The following is a 16,022-nucleotide window of genomic DNA, read 5'->3' as shown; positions in this document are numbered from 1 at the left end:
GCATGACTAAGCCGCTTCTGGCGAGCCAGAACAGCACACAGAAATGCTGTTTACCTTCCCACCGGAGCAGTACCTATTTATCTACTTGCACTTTGACATGCTTTTGAACTGCTAGGTTGGCAGGAGCAGGGACCGAGCAACGGGAGCTCACCCCGTCGCGGGGATTCGAACTGCCGACCTTCTGATCAGCAAGCCCTAGGCTTTGTGGTTTAACCCACAGCACCACCCGCGTCCCAGTAGTCCTCCTTTAGAAGACGTCTAAAATCTTCAAGCAGAAGTTCCTCTCCAGCAATCACACTGCACACTTATGTCTCCCATTATGTAAAGAGCGGGCAGAAAGCAGTCACATATTAAAAGTGCAATACAGATGAATAATTCAGATTGCAAAAGGAATTCCCTCCATACTATATGAAGTGGAGGCTACAAGAGATATAAATAACAATCAGTTTGAGTTATTTTTTGAAGACACTGCAGGGTACTTAAAGAACACACTTGCAAAACAGCTCTGAGGACTAGAGAAGGAAAAGACTTGTTGGTGCCCTCCACTGCTAGCTTCACTCTCTGTTCACACATACAAAGAAATCTACAACATTCTCAAGCCCATTCTCATTCCATCTTCCCCACGGTTACCTAATGAACATTTCTGAATGACGTAACTTTAAAAGCAGGTTACCATGTTTGGGGGAAAACAAAGGAGATTTCGACCGGGGTGGGTTTTCTGGCCGTGGGGCTACCAGCTGCACAGGGCGTGCTTGTTTGTCCGCTAGCTTTTTGAAGCAAGCCTGCCTGTTCTCGAACATGCTCCGCACATTCTCAAGCTTCATCTGGACCATTTGTATCCGAGCCTGCAGATTCCAAAAAGGAAAACCCCATAAGCAAATCTTGCAGAATTGGCTTGTCACATATCACGGGTGTTTGATCAAGCCTAGCTCCTGTGAAGCGGAGGTCAGTTTGAGACACAATATTGGATCTCCTAGTAGTTCAGGCTAGTGATCAGCTCTAATCTGGAAGCCTCCATAAGAGTCAGGAACCCACTTTGGCGTAAAGCCTGGGAGGCAACCCCAGCCTAGGCCAACAAGCTTAATTGCTCCAGTATTTTCAGATTGTTGGATTCAAGGCTAGCACACTGTGTAGCGGAGCTCTTGCTATCATGGCCAGCACGAATGTGATTCCTCTACCACGGGCCTACCTTTAGTTCAGGAGTTAAGATGGGCTCAAAGTCAGAGTACAGGGTTTGTGGATCAGCATATAAATGCAGCGAAGAACTCTCAAGGAAATTCTCTATGTCTTGGAGAGCTTTCTGGGCACCTTCTCGAGACTGGCATTTATCCATCTGCTGGTTGGCTAGAAGGTAGGCTCCTTCATCGCAGCACTCCAGGGCCTGGTGAAAAAACATGAGTAGGAACAGGTTGGTGGTCATGCCTAGGGTAACGACCAACTGGCAGTCTGTAGGCAGCAGTGGACTTCCCCTCTCCCATCTGTTATGAACAGGCTTAGAGGACAGGAGGAGATTCAAGGTGGAAGTTTTGTCTCCAATGTCCTCTTCCAACCAGCTCCAGCAACTGCCTAACCCTCTTATTCTGCTGCATTGTTGTCATCATGTGCTTTGCATCCAGTGCCAGGAAAATCACGGGTCACCCTTATTAAGGAGACCTCCTACACTGTCCTAGACAGAAGAGGTGGCTCTTATATCATTCTCTGTGAGGGTGACTCCTCCATAGCTTCTCCTGTTCCACAGCCATGCTTTGACATGCAATTGCAGAATCAGCTATGAGCTCTTAAAGGGAGGGGCAGTGGAAGAGAAGGTCCAGTCTGTAAGTCTGAGTACTGCTAGGCCATAAGACCTGCAAAAGCAGCCAGAACTTCCAGGATTCCCAAGCGTTTCCCAAGTGCTGTTGTCGGTCTATGGAGGACAGAAAAGGGAGCCAGCTACAACTCAGCTAGCCACATGAGAAGACCCCCTGAGGTTTCTTGCAGAGCTGAGGCTTCTTGGAGACCAGTAAGACCTGCAGCAGCAGTTGGAACTTATTTGTTAATTAAATTCCAAAATACAACACCAAAAAATAAAAATAAACCCCCAAGTCTATTTTTCTTTGTTATATTGAATTTGCTAATTGTTTACATTTTTTGTCCACTTTGAATTTATTGAATATGTTTTGTAAACTGACTTCTCTCCCCCACCCTAAAGCTTTTGATGACTGATTGTTTGTTACAGGCTGCTTTGGGCACGGAGTTCACTGTGGAAAGGCAGCATTTAAATGCCTCTGGTCCACAGCAGAAGGGACGCGGGTGGCGCTGGGGGTTAAAGCCTCAGCGCCTAGGACTAGCCGATCGAAAGGTCAGCGGTTCGAATCCCCGCAGCAGGGTGCGCTCCCGTCGCTCGGTCCCAGCGCCTGCCAACCTAGCAGTTCGAAAGCACTCCCGGGTGCAAGTAGATAAATAGGGACCGCTTACTAGCGGGAAGGTAAACGGCGTTCCGTGTGCTGCGCTGGCTCACCAGATGCAGCTTGTCACGCTGGCCACGTGACCCGGAAGTGTCTCCGGACAGCGCTGGCCCCCCGGCCTATAGAGTGAGATGGGCGCACAACGTACGGGCGGGGGGGGGGTCCACAGCAGAGCAACATCTTCTGCAGCTCAGCCTGCAATTTCCTATGAGACCTGTCCAGGGTCCTGATCTGCCTTGCCTTGGCCAGATCAGACCGGATCTTGACAATTTCTACCACTTCCCCTGCAAGCCCCAAGGCCTGTGGTCCTGATCTCCCCTGTCTCTTGACATTTAACAGGCAGCCTGTGTGGTTTGAAATCAACTGTGCAGGCAAAGGCATCCCACTTTGAACACCCCAGTGAGTAGCCAACTGTCAAGGCTGGCAAAGTGGCATGCATAGATCTTTCCATAGAGCTGTGCAGGATCAGCAGTATCAGCAAAAACGAACATACAAAAACACCCTTTCATTCCAGCCATGTCTTTGCCTGTGCCACAGCTGGTATCATTGATGGGCATGGCTGGGCCAAATAAGGACACCTAATTAGGCTCCAGATTGGAGGTTCCCTGCTCCTGGCCTACAAAATTAGAATCCTGAACCAACAAGAAGTCAACTCCACAATCCAGGATGATGCAATAGTATAATTTCATCTTCTTCTACATTATCTATTCTGGGGAAGAGGAAGGAGCTATCTGGGACACTGAAGCCTCAGAAATGCTATTTAGCCTTCCCTCTGGCTTCTTTAATTTCGAGAAGGTTTCACTCCCACACTTGCAAACTTGTAAATTAAAACTGGGGTTCTGTGGCTAGTAGCCCATCCTGCCCTCCTGCAAGATCACAGCAGATGCACAGCTCCATCCTTTGCCATGCAGAGTTGGACTCTGAAAGCAACGCTCTGTCATTCATTCACTGTGTCTGGAGGCCCACCTCTCGACATTACCTGCTGCAGAGAAGTGAGAAGGTCCAAGGTTCTTTGGAGCTGGTTGTGCTTCCTTTTGATCTCCTCCAGCAAGATATCCGAATGGTGCCGCAGCTCATTACACTGCTGGCAGATCAAGTTGAGGGCGTAGTGGTGGTTGGTTGCCAACTGGTGCCCATGAAGGATCACAACCTGAGCCTTCCCTGTCAACTCCTGTGTAACATCCAAATAAAAGAGGGGGTAGAAGTTATATATCTAGACTGTGTGAGGCCTCTCTATCTAGCCCTCAAAGCTCTTCCCAGGCAACACCTTCTCTCCCCAGTCACACACTGTCCCTACTTCACAGCCTCTTTGAACGTTCTTTCCTGGCTGGAATGTGTCCTTGAACTCTGATCATGCCCTTGCTTGTGAGGATGGAGGAAAAATGTGAGAGAAAGCAGCCTACTGCACAAAGGCAACGCTTACAGTTGTTGCTCTGCCAACTTTTGTCCCTTGTGTCATCTGGTGAAGAGATGTCAGAGTGCCCCCCACCTCCAGCCATCCTGGCCAATAGTCAGGGGTCTTGAAAGCTGTAGTACAGCACCATGGAACACCTCCCCATCCCTGCTCCAGGTGGGTTAGGATGGCTGTTCCTCACTGACACCAACTGGATGGCGCTCTCACCTGTGCCATTTTGTTCAAGTTTTCCAGATCCAACACCCTCTGTTTTACTTGAGAGACATTATCTCCAGTATCTTGCAGCTCCCTTTGCTTCTCCATTAAAAATTCAATGGCTTTACTGAGCTAAAAGGAAGAGGAAATTTTGTCAAAAACAAAAACAGGAGGGGCACAATATTATTTAAAGCACAGTGTGGTCTACACATCCCTCTTTGCTCTGTTTTCACTTGAAAAGTGTTGCGTTGTATTTGAGCAAGGAAGACATCTGAAGCTAAGCAAGCAGAGAATGGGGGTGGCGGGGGTGGTCTTCTCCAAACATCAAAGGAGCCACGCCCCCCATGACTTCTCCTGCAGATCAAAGGCCCTTCGCAGGGGGAAAAGGTCCTCTATACCTTTCAAGCACACAGTAGTTGAAAGCTACTGTGTGGGTCGAATGAATATTAAAAAACGCCAGCAATAGTTTCTTACCCAAGACTGATGGGATGGGGATCTCATCCTACCTCTTGGAAATGTTGCTCGAATTTCCAAAGCTGCAAATACTGCTCCATCTTCAGCTGATGTTTCTCCCAGAATCCATCAAAAGCAATTTCCATTTCATGTAACTGTGCAAGCAACCTTTTTTTCACAAGAGGGAGCCGATTTAGTTATCCATTAAATCATTAATAAAATCATTAATAAAAGAAAATCATTAATAAAAACAATAAAAAACCCTCAACTGCATTTCTACCAAGTGGTCCCAAGCCATTAAAAAAAGACATTTTTACAAAGAGCTCAACCTCTTAAAAAGAAAAAGAAAAAAGCAGGCACCTTTTAGATTTCACACAATGTCCCGGATGTGGCATCATCAGAAATTTAAATGGACTCCAGCCACCCAATGCCTATTTGGACTGCTGAGGACTGGAAACTCCAGAATCCACCAAGGTACTTTGCCAAGCCCCCACTCCCCACAAACAACCCTTAGGTGTTGCTGCAACCTCCTTTCACCAGGGAACAAATTGTAGCTTGTCCAAGGGAAAAGAAGGCTGTCCCATTCAGAGGTGGCACAGGTGCAAGACAGGTGAGGATGTTTCCATTGCACACAGAGAAGAAGAGGTTGTATCCAAGGTGGTGGCTTGCCTGCTTGCCCCCCATAACTTTTGCCATTGCTGGGGGGAGGGTGGGAATGCACTCTAATGGGCTGCTTACTTGACCCCAGGCACATGGCTGCTTTCTTCCCCAACAGGAATGGAAGAGTATCTTCCAACCATCACAGACAACACTAAGCTAGATGGACTGTATAAAGATAATTTCCTGTTCGTATTTTGGGGGGAAAGAGCTATTGCTCGGTGGTAGGGCTTCCACATGCAGAAGGTTCTAGGTTCAATTCCCAGCATCTCCAGGTAGGGCTTGGAACATAGTACCCAGCCATTGTGGCTAGCAGTCATTGATAGCCTTTATCCTTAAGTTCTCCTGTGCATTGTTTTGCAGGAAACCTCAGGAGCAGAGAGTGCTCTTATATTCTGGTCCTTCTTATGGGTTCCCAACAGGCATCTGCTTGGCCACTGTGAGAACAGGATGCTGGACTAGATAGGTCATTGGCATGATCCAACAGGGTTCATCTTATGTTTCTATACAGTGATCCTAGTCAACAGCTTTTAAAATGTGCATGATATTCAATATGCTCACCGGTTGACAGTCTCCCAGTCACCAGATCTCTCCTGTGGTTCCTCTTTGTCAGGTTCATCCATGTCAGGTTCCTCTAAACTACACAGAAGCATGTTTCCTTCTTTGGTCACTGTCGTAATATCTTCCTGCAGCGTGTATAATAAGCACTGCTGATTAATATGTCACCAGAACCACCATGGTGGTCTTCCATTTCCAACTCAATGAGGTGTCAAGGATCACAATTCCAAAAGGAGCCCTCTGAACCCAACCCTCAGCTGGAATCAAATCTACAACACATCTGCACTTGCACCTGCTCAGATCAGTCCCTTGCTCCACCTCACCTGTCCCTGGGTATATTTAGTTTGCAGAAGAGAAGACTAAGGGAAGACATGGTCTTCAAATATATGGTGGGGCTGTCATGCAGAAGATGGAGCAGATTTGACCTCTGTTGTTCTAAAGGCCATAACTAGAAATATTGAGAACTAGAACCACCTAATAAAAACTGAATATGTGTTTTATACTGATCAGCAACAGGACCAGGGGGCTGGACTCTTCCATTGTATTTCCCCATCAATTTTACTGTTTGTGTGAGTGGACCCACAAAAATCATAGATGGAGAAATGAGCAACTGGGACCCTGCCTGCTGTATAAGCAGTCCCCCCACAGCAAACTTAGGCACACTTCCAGAGCTGGTTTGCTCTCACTTTGGTTTAGGTATCATGGCTGCTCTAAACATAATGCCAAGCTCTCCATCAGCCTTATGTAAAGAAGCAGATATGTGCACAAAGGTCCAAGCAGCTTCTATGGAAGAGACACAAACATGGTGCTGCACCATCCATTTTGATCCATCATGACTGCTCTGTTGTGTACCTGAAACATACCACAACTGCTGGATGTGATGCAGGTCTATCAATACCCGTATTAAGAGACTCAACATTAGGAAAACATTCCCAATGGTATGAGCCATTTGACCTTAGAAAATACTCCTTTGAGAGAGCTGGTGGACTCTCCTTCATTGGAGGTACTGAAGCCACAAGCTGTCAGGGACAGGGATGGCTGAATCTGTCACTTTCTCTCGGTTTCTCATTTTCCCAATCTTAAATTCAGTTCTTCACATTTCTGCAGCAAACTGAAAATCTGTCCAAGTTTTAGTTCAATAATAATAATCACATTTTTGTATACAGTTTGGACAAATACACACATTTTTGTTAAGCCGTTTCCCCTAATATAACACAATTTTTGTTTGCTGTTTTATACATACAATTATATGCATACTTTACTCTGACATGTGCATTTTGGTCTATATTACTTGATTGGGGAACCACAATGCAAAATCCAGAGAACTGTGAATTTTGAAGGTTGTGTTTTGTCTTGGAAACTGCAAATTAGGTAGTTTCACCTTCCAATGAGAACTGAATCGATTCCCCCCTTCCGCGAGTCCCTGGTTAGAGATGCTATAGTTGAGGCAAGATCTCTATACAGAGTTCAGAGTCAGAACTGGCAACACTATTTCCTACTCTGTAATTCTAGGCAGAGTGTAAGGTCTAAGGGGACAGAAGTTAATGCAATATTTGCTTATGAAACTTTGTATGTACCATGTGCCTTTCTGAAGTTGTAGAAATAAGAAACAAACAATGATAGCTAGGGCTGAGACACCTAGTTTAAGAAATCACGATCAATCACTTTGAAATGGCAGGATTAATAAGATAGATGCACATCAGTTTGAGCAGGAGTAAAATAATTGCGCTGAAGAATTGCTTTGATGAATGGACTGGATTTCCTTGTCCCTTCCTCCACCCATCAAACATGGCAGCCTTTAGCTAGCAAATAGTGATTCCAGGACAATAATATACTGAAATATACTCAGAGTCGCAAAGTGATTTCATGCTCTTTATTCAGCTCATAGTGGTGAGGAGGAATGAATGAATGTCCCCTCAAAGTATCTGCTTTATATACATTATTTACACAATGGGCTGCACATGATTGGCTAATTCCGGAATTCTACTGTAAGCCAATCAGGTTGTGGATTCACTTCTATCTGGAGCATGATTGGGTGGTTCCTGCCAACCAATCATACTGCTGCATTGTTCTAGGACCAATCAGACTGCTGCATTCTGAATCCTATTGTTCTAGGACCAATCAGACTGCTGCCTTTTGGATCCTATTTTTCTAGGACCAATCAGACTGCTGCAGTTTGGATTCTATTCAACTCAGTACATAACATATACCATAGCACAGGGGCAAAAGCAAGGAAAGGAAAGCAGGACAGTGAAATGTCATTTCCTCCCTGACATCCCAACCTGTTTATTGAATAGTTGTTTGTGTGGAGATTATATGATGCTCACCCCGCCCAACACCTGCTAGGGAACTAGGTTAGTTGGAGAACCCCTTCACATCTAAATGCAAACTGAATTTGGTCTATGGTCAGAGGTAGTAATGGTTCTGAATACCAGTCGCTGGAAACCAGGGGAGGGAAGAGTGCTCTTATTATGCTCAGGTCCTGCTTTCCGGTTTCTCTTGGGGGCATCTGGTTGGCCGCTGTGAGAACAGGATGCTGGACTAGAAGGGCCATTGGCCTGATCCAGCAGGATCTTCCTAGACGCTTATACTAGTGTGCAATTGAGTCCCGCCCCAAAAAAAGTCTAGAATTGCTTCCCACACCTGCACCAGTGCTTTACTCTAATTGTGCAAACCTAAATCTCCAGTATGGGATTGAACCCTTCCAGCAAAACAGTTATCGAGTCTGGAGGTGACCAAAGTTTTTCACAGGATCAGGTAGTTTTGGATGCAACTTGCCTTCAGCTGATAGTATTTCTCTGTGCGCAGTGCCAGGATGCGTTCAATTGAGTAGGCATCATCTGGGAGCTCTGTTTCTGCCAGCTCCATGCCAAAGGATTGCAACATCTGGGCAATTTCCTTCACTGTTAGTGCAAAGCTTTCTATGGCCTGGGGGAGAAAGTTTTCTGTTAATCAGCTTGGCATGCCGCTTGGTGCTTAAGCCTGATAAAAGCAGCAGTGAGGTATTTATTTATATAGTTGCTTATTTTCATTTAGGAATTGCTTCCCCTGGTGGATTTGCAATGGACAACAAAAAAGCATCGGTAATAAAAACATATTCAGGTCCAATACAGAACAAATTCAGGTCCAATACAGGTATAGACTGGAATAAAAACAAATCTGCACTTTAAAGGATGTTTAGAAAACCAAGGTGTTCCGTAGGCATAAACAGATAATGGAGACTTTCAGACGAGGGGGCTTCCAAATGGCAGGTGCTGCCACACTAAAGGTGTGATTTCCACACAACATGCACCTCCTGGTGATATGGTACCTGCAGGAGAAGGCCCTCTCCTGCAAAGTGCAGTGATTGGTTGGGTATATAAGTGGTGAGATGATGAGCTTTGTACACGAGCATGTCCTGCTAACTGAACACAATGCATTCTATGGAAATCGTTCATTAGGTGAGCAATTCCACTGATTGCTAAAGGGTAAATTCTAATGTGTTCCTGACCAAGGAATTTTGACCCCACCCAAAAGCCAAAGAAATCCTCAGGAAACCACAGGAGAACCCAGAAAAGTTTATCTCTGGTTTGTCTGATCACTCTCCCTCCCTCAGCCAACCAGCGAAAGGCAAACAAGGAAGTAAAAAATGCTCTCTGTTCTGATATCTGAATCAGCAGTGTGTATAGCAAAGTTCAGGTACTGTGTTTGGATATGCGAATTTTCACATAGCGAATGTTCATAGAGGGGACCTACATACACCTACAACTGAGTTCAGCTGTTGTTGGAAGGACTGAAGTTCACCATAGCTCTGTGGCAGAGCAATTTACTTTGCATGCAGAACACTCCAGGTTACATCCCAGGGATCTCCAGTTAAAAGGGATCTAGTACTGTAGCTAATGATGGGAAGTCCCTTCTCTCTTCAGGACCCTGAGAAGCTGCTGGCAGCCAGAGTACTAACATGGGTAGCCAACATGCTGCACTCCAGATATTAGTAGACTCCAGCTCCCATCATCTCTGACTAGTGTCCTTGCTGAGGCTGGTGGGAGCTGGAGTCCTGGATGGTAACTTCATGAACTTCCCGTTGCATGGTCCAGAATTACCCAAGGAATGTTATAATTTTGCATATATGCTAAAGCCTGTGGCACCTGCTCTCTCCACTTGCCAATGCTGCATACCTCTTTGCCTCCCCCTCCATGACCAAATCCCCTCCCTTGAATCTTTACCTCTGATCCCTATTCCTCACAGCTTGCACCAAGCCCATTGCCCTAACACCCACCCCTCTCTCCTCAAGCTCCACCCCCTTTTAAAGGGGGGAGGCATTTCACACTTTTACTTGCTAAACCACTGTGTGAAGGGCCTCCCCTCTCTGTTAAACCTTGCTGCAGGCATGCGTAGCCACTCTCCTGGGTGTACCTATAGTTCCTCACACCACAGTTGACGTGGCATGTGAAATGCAGAGCATGATGACCTTACATTTTTATGTATATAAGAAGATATTACACACACATTTACAACAGCATTAATGGGAGGAACATACTGTTCTGAAGATGACCCATTCGCTATGGCAATACTCCAAGGTGCCCCCAAATTCAGGTGTTAACTGCTTTTCATCAATGTATGTCAGCAAGTCACTGACCGAACTCAGCATTACAACCTGGGGGAAGAGAAAAGGGGGAAATAGACCTGTAGCTTAATATTCACAGGGTTAGATTCCTGATTCTGCAGGAGTCATTTCACTGCCAGCACATGTATTCATTTAATCAGCCTTGCAATTAGCCAACCCCAGCCCCAAAACCAAAAATTCCAGAGCCCAGGGTCACCCAATGAAACTGAAAGGTTGGAAATTCAAGGCAGACCAAAGGAAGTACTTTGTCACACAGTGTGTGGTTAAACTGCGGAGCCTTCCCCAACAACACATGATGGCAACCTAGTCAACCTACTACTCAGATGCCTTTAAACAGGGACTAGAGATGGGTGGATCTGTCCATTTTGGTTTCTCTTCATTTCTCGTTTTTCTACTCTTAAGTTCAGCTCTCCGGACTTCCTCAGTAGTTTGCAACTTTTAAAAAGCAAAAGTATGTACACATTTGTATGCAACGGCGCCTTATGTACATACCTTTGCAAAGCAATTTACCCTAACGTTACATGTGTTGTATATTGCTTTCATGAACACAGGCATTTTAATGTGCATTTTGCCTTCGTAGATGCATTTTTGTACACAATACTTGGCTGGAAAACTACATTTCCAAATCTGGAGAACTGCAAAGTTTGAAGGGTGGCTATGTTTCAGTTTGCACCCTCCTCCTTCCTTCTTCCCAAAGCCGAGTCTGGCTCAAGGTAGAAAGCATGCATTGCAAGCCAAAGTCCAAGGTTTCTCTCCTTTAGAAGAGGCAGAGCCCAATGACAGAGCCATACAGATCAGGCAGGCAGGCAGGCTCTTTGGGGAAGCAATCTGCAATATGGGACACAAATGTGTGGTAGAGAAATAACGTACTGTTCAGAGCCTTCTCACTCAGAAAAACTCTGAGCTCCAGATGTACCCCAACTTTAAAGCTATAATTCAGGGGTGCAGGAGCCTGCAGCCCTCCAGATATTGTTGAACTACAACTCCCATCCTCCCTGATCATTGGACAGGCTTCCAGGGGCTGATGCGAGTTGGGAGCCCCACCCCTTCGCCAGATAAACGCCTGCCAGAGCTTTTAAATATGAATGAATTTAACACTTCACCTCCATTTTTAGCATCATCTTCTAAAGCCCATAAAATGCTCAAGGCTGGTGTTTTGTACTTGTGTGTGTGATTGTCATTTGTATTCACTTTCATTTTAAACAAATGCATTGCAGCCGAACAACAACAGGGAAGGAAAATTCCCTGCAGGTAAAGCTGCAGAGTACAAAAGACAGGGGTGATGCTGTGGCAGCAGGTGTGATACCGGCAGTTTGAGTAGGAAGTCCTCTTGGCTAAACCGAAATCCAATGTCGGTGAAAGTGCGCTGGAAGAATCCTGTGGGGCGCAGGACCATCACTAGGTGCAAGTTGCCGGGAAATGAGGCCTGTGGGGGGAGAAACCAGAGAGCCAGTATTACACACAGAGAGTTCTCCACTATCGAAAGGAAAGTCAGTTTAGAAAATCAGCAATGACGTTAACCTCCTGTTTTTCCAGCAATATGGCTGCAAACTTTGATACTGTTTTGTGTTTGTGCTTATTAAGGAGTCCAAGGTGGTTCTCCTGCTCCCCATTCCATCCTCACAACATGCCTGTGAGGTAGGTTAGGCTGAGGTGACTGGCCCAAGGTCACCCCATGAGCTTCATTGGCTGAGTGGGGATTTGAACCCTGGGTCTCCCAAGTCATAGTCCATCACTCTAGCCATTACACCGCACCCTGCTTTTCCATACCAGGAGGTGTTTCTGGAGGGAGCATGGAAAGTGAGCGAACGACACAAAACCATATTCAAAAATTATTTTTGAAGGGAGTAGAAAGGATGCTCCCATCCTTTCTTGTGAGGGGCCATTGAGCAAGAGCAGTGGCTTAGGAGCAGAGCATCTGCTTTGCATGCAGAATGTCCCAGGTGAAATCCCTGGCATCTCTAGGTAGGGCTGGGCAGGTCCCCTGCCTGAAACTCTTGATAGCCACTTACAGTCAGCAGACACAATACTGACCTGAATGCACCAATGGTTTCAACTCAGTTTAAGGCAGTTTCCTGTGCTCTTTATTCAGAACCATGAGGAATAGAATACTACTGTGTTGTTGTTAGAAGTGCCATATATCGGTGGGACATCTGCTTTGCATGCAGAAGGTCCCAGGTTTAACCCCTGGAACACACCATTGTTGTCAAACAGAGGCTGAGCAAGTTCAGCCGGAAGAACTGGGATGTTTTCCGCTACTGCTGCCTTCTCCCAGCATCTGCAGCCTCAGGCAGCAGTCTTGTTCTGCCTAATGATAGAGCCGGCCCTACTGATACCAAGTCATTTAAGTTTTGGGAACAGATAAGAACCAGCAAGTTGAATTATCCCCTGTAAGCTAACCAGCAGTAGCCAGCACAGTTGGTATGAGAGTACTTCCACGTAGGAATGAGACTGGCAGCCATTAAAACTATTCGCCAGAGGAATTTCCCTTCTCCAGACATTTGCGAGGGATTGAGACATTTGCAGCAGTGTGATACTGTTCCGCGTGTCTTGCTGATGCTAGTTGCTCTCAGGGAAAACCCGAGGAGAAGACACAAGCTGGTGTTTGCAGCAGACTCTACGTGCATCCCATAGCCACCTAGTTCCAGTCTTATTCTGCCCAATATGGAATAATCAATAGCCCCTTGAAATAGACACATGCCAAATTTTTTGGCACCTGATCCTTGCAGTGTTAAGAATGCCCTTCACCAGCCATTTTTTAAACCACTTTCAGGTATGAGGAGAGAAATTTGATATCAGACATGGCCCTCAGCAGTCACAGCAGGAGAGAGGAAGAGAACAAACATCCTCAAATAGTCGTGGAAGTTAGGGAACAGTTCTCCAAAGATTCGTTGCGAGAATATCAATCACATCCTGTAAATTGTTGTATAGGACTTATTTATCCCACCCTATCTTTCCAGGAGCCTGTGGTTATCTCTTATGAACACAGAAGGGGTCCGTAAACTTGCCACCTGGAGGTGTGTAAGAACCAGGGTAAGCAATGTCACCAATAAATTATCCTGCCATATTGTTAACAAAATTACTACAGTAATGGATTCCTGGTGTCTGCAACTTAAAAAAACGCATACAGATTCAACCTGTACAATATTGCATTACACATACTGCATTGGAATATACTATTCCACGCAATGAGACGTGTGGCCCAAATGCAACATGTTCCCAAGAGCTATTTTTAAGATAAGCTTAAAATAATAAATGAATGCAAACTGATTGCCAAAACTCTGGTCTGAATGAAGCCAGCAGGAAGACTTCCAGGGACCAAGAACTGGCTCTTGAAACAAGGGCAAACTGCTCAGTAGCTTGCGATTGCATAGATCAAACCCAGCAGAAATCAAACCCAGCAAAGACTTTGTGCTCATTGAATGCAATGCCCACTGGTAATGCAATGTATGTGAGTATGGACCACAGGATAGTTTCCTCCAAATTCAATGAGCCCCCAAACGCAATGCCGCCACCACCCATTTCCACTGGAACTCATAAGCATATTTACTCAGGAAAAAAATCCCACTGAGTTCAATGGGACTTACTCCTAGGTAAGCTGTGTAGTGAAGGCTAGTCCATTAGGGCAAACAGGGCCCTGCCCCACCAATCTCATTCTTCAGGATGCATACATGGGATCTGCAGCAAAATGTTGCAGCATAGAAGAGCTTCTGCTCAAGGTTCCAGGCAGTCCACAACTCACAAGAGTCTGGCAGCATTCCAGGTCCACTGAGCATGTTCAGTCTGCATCAGGCTTATGGTCACCCCAACCTTCTTGTGAATTGAGTGGAGCTATTGATAATGGAACTGGCCCCATAGTCTGAACATAGGAAATAGACGGAATAGTAAATAGTTTGCTATTCTCATGCATGCAAAGATGGTTTGGTGCTTGCTGGACCTTGCACCTTCTCTTCTCTTTCCTTCGCCAGTATTACCGTAGTCTTCTGTGTATTACACACCCCAGTGTATAAGACTCGAAATTAGGGGAATGGGGGAAGATTGCCCAGAGTTATTAAGCTTTTGGGGAGGATTGACCAGACTTGTAGAGCTTTTTTTGGGGGGGGTTGCCGACAATCGCTCACCCACATGACTGCCGCTGCCAATTGTAAGCTTATTATCTTGCAGAGTCTGGAAAACTAAGAATTATCCAAACTCACAAGAGTCCACTCAGTGTGTTTCTGTGTGAGTCCCTGCTCTGGGCATGCCATGGAATAATGGGCTCAGGCTGTACCTCAGTGGCCAGAGTGACAGAATGCTAAATCACACTTGATGCAGAGAGGTGGGAAAGTATCACCCACCCACCGTTCCAGGGAGAACAACAGCAGTGACTCATGCAGCAGGCTTTTCTGCAAGTGATTCCTTTCAGACTTAAAGACATGCAGTTTATTTGTTAGCAGTTGGCTTGCATCACTCTTTCCTGGCTCACCATTTCTAAATGAACAGCCCTAATGAGACTTGGCCCTCGCTGAATTGTCAAAAAGAAATATAGCCCTTCCTTACAAGTACGTCCTCCTCATCAAATTATATCCTTACTACCTTAAATCTGCTCCTGAACACCGAGAGGGAGAGAGGGGGCGGAATGGTGAGCTCCTTCTTTTTTAAAACCTTTTCTCCTAACCTTACATAAGCAAATCTGTTTCATTCAGATCCCCCGTGCCATCCCCCACAATGGCTCTCCTGGGGACTTTTTTAATGCAATCCTGCCTTTTTCTACAGCCTTTGACTATGAAGAGGGTTTGAGCTCAAGCACGGCTAACCTCCAGCAATGAGAATGATAAGCGCCGCATTTGTACAAACTTGATTGCTCAGTCTGGCAACGCCTACAACTTTGGAACTCCCTGCCTATTGAGATCAAGCAGGGGCCTTCAGTGTATTCTCTTCAGAGCCTGCTAAAAACATTCCTGTTTAGGCAAGCCTACCCAGATGCTGCAAAAGTTCAGGTGACTTTAACCTGTTTTAGTATTTTAACTTTTATATGTTTTAAAGTAAGGTTGCAATTTTTTCTTGATTTTACTGTTTTATCTTTTGTATACCATTTTGAGGCTTTTTTCATATATATATATATATATATATATATATATATATATATATATGTCAGTCCGTCCCCCCCCAATATAAATTTTATGAAATAAATAAATAACTACATTTAGCTATCCCTCACCCAGCCCTTTCAGATAATACATATGTGAAATCTTCAACCATGATCTAAAGAACTACCACCTCCCAGCTGGGGGGGAGGGAATCACCAAGCGGGGGGGCTGTGCTCTGGAATCCCCTCCCCCCAAAAAAGAGGATCTGGTAAAATGGGAAAGAGGCCGATTCTAACATTGATGAAGACACATTTGGCAATGCAGGTAAAGTTGGCTGCTTCTAAATCCCTTTTTAAACCAACGGGAGAAAGTTATGCATCTGGTCAGCTTTTGTCCTCTTGCATTTTAAAGTGGAACAAAAACACTTTAATATTAACACAAACCTACTTTTTTATTTTTAAAAGTAGTCCCAAACAAAATGTTGGCTCTTAAACCAATTCTGTTTGCAGCAGTCTTAGAGACCAGCCGGCAAAATTATTTTACCGGCAGGCCTCCTGTGGAACTGAACCTACAAACAGCCTTACTGAAAGGGACTACTCAAAAGGTCTACCTGTTCCCCACAGTGG

At 45.4% G+C, this 16,022-nt stretch overlaps 1 protein-coding gene across 4 annotated transcripts in view; it reads right to left on the bottom strand.

The window, feature by feature from the left end:
* MCF2 (MCF.2 cell line derived transforming sequence) overlaps nucleotides 1–16,022 on the bottom strand; it is a 70,888-nt gene that overhangs the window by 28,293 nt on the left and 26,573 nt on the right. For 3 of the 4 annotated variants that reach the window (XM_053374872.1, XM_053374871.1, XM_053374870.1), the window contains 9 exons: nucleotides 11,634–11,753; nucleotides 10,241–10,357; nucleotides 8,496–8,649; nucleotides 5,725–5,845; nucleotides 4,560–4,674; nucleotides 4,066–4,185; nucleotides 3,424–3,615; nucleotides 1,190–1,381; nucleotides 674–845 (listed from right to left, as the gene is read on the bottom strand). In XM_053374872.1, the coding sequence (XP_053230847.1) occupies nucleotides 674–845; nucleotides 1,190–1,381; nucleotides 3,424–3,615; nucleotides 4,066–4,185; nucleotides 4,560–4,674; nucleotides 5,725–5,845; nucleotides 8,496–8,649; nucleotides 10,241–10,357; nucleotides 11,634–11,753 (1,303 nt within the window). Of the gene's footprint in view, nucleotides 1–673; nucleotides 846–1,189; nucleotides 1,382–3,423; nucleotides 3,616–4,065; nucleotides 4,186–4,559; nucleotides 4,675–5,724; nucleotides 5,850–8,495; nucleotides 8,650–10,240; nucleotides 10,358–11,633; nucleotides 11,754–16,022 lie in introns of all 4 variants that reach the window. The other variant, XM_053374868.1, reaches the window with a different exon arrangement.

The sequence above is a fragment of the Podarcis raffonei genome, chromosome Z, assembly GCF_027172205.1.
Source record: "Podarcis raffonei isolate rPodRaf1 chromosome Z, rPodRaf1.pri, whole genome shotgun sequence".
NCBI classification, from domain to species: domain Eukaryota; kingdom Metazoa; phylum Chordata; class Lepidosauria; order Squamata; family Lacertidae; genus Podarcis; species Podarcis raffonei.
The sequence above is the reverse complement of the archived record's forward strand: the minus strand, read 5'-3'. Positions and strand labels throughout refer to the sequence as shown.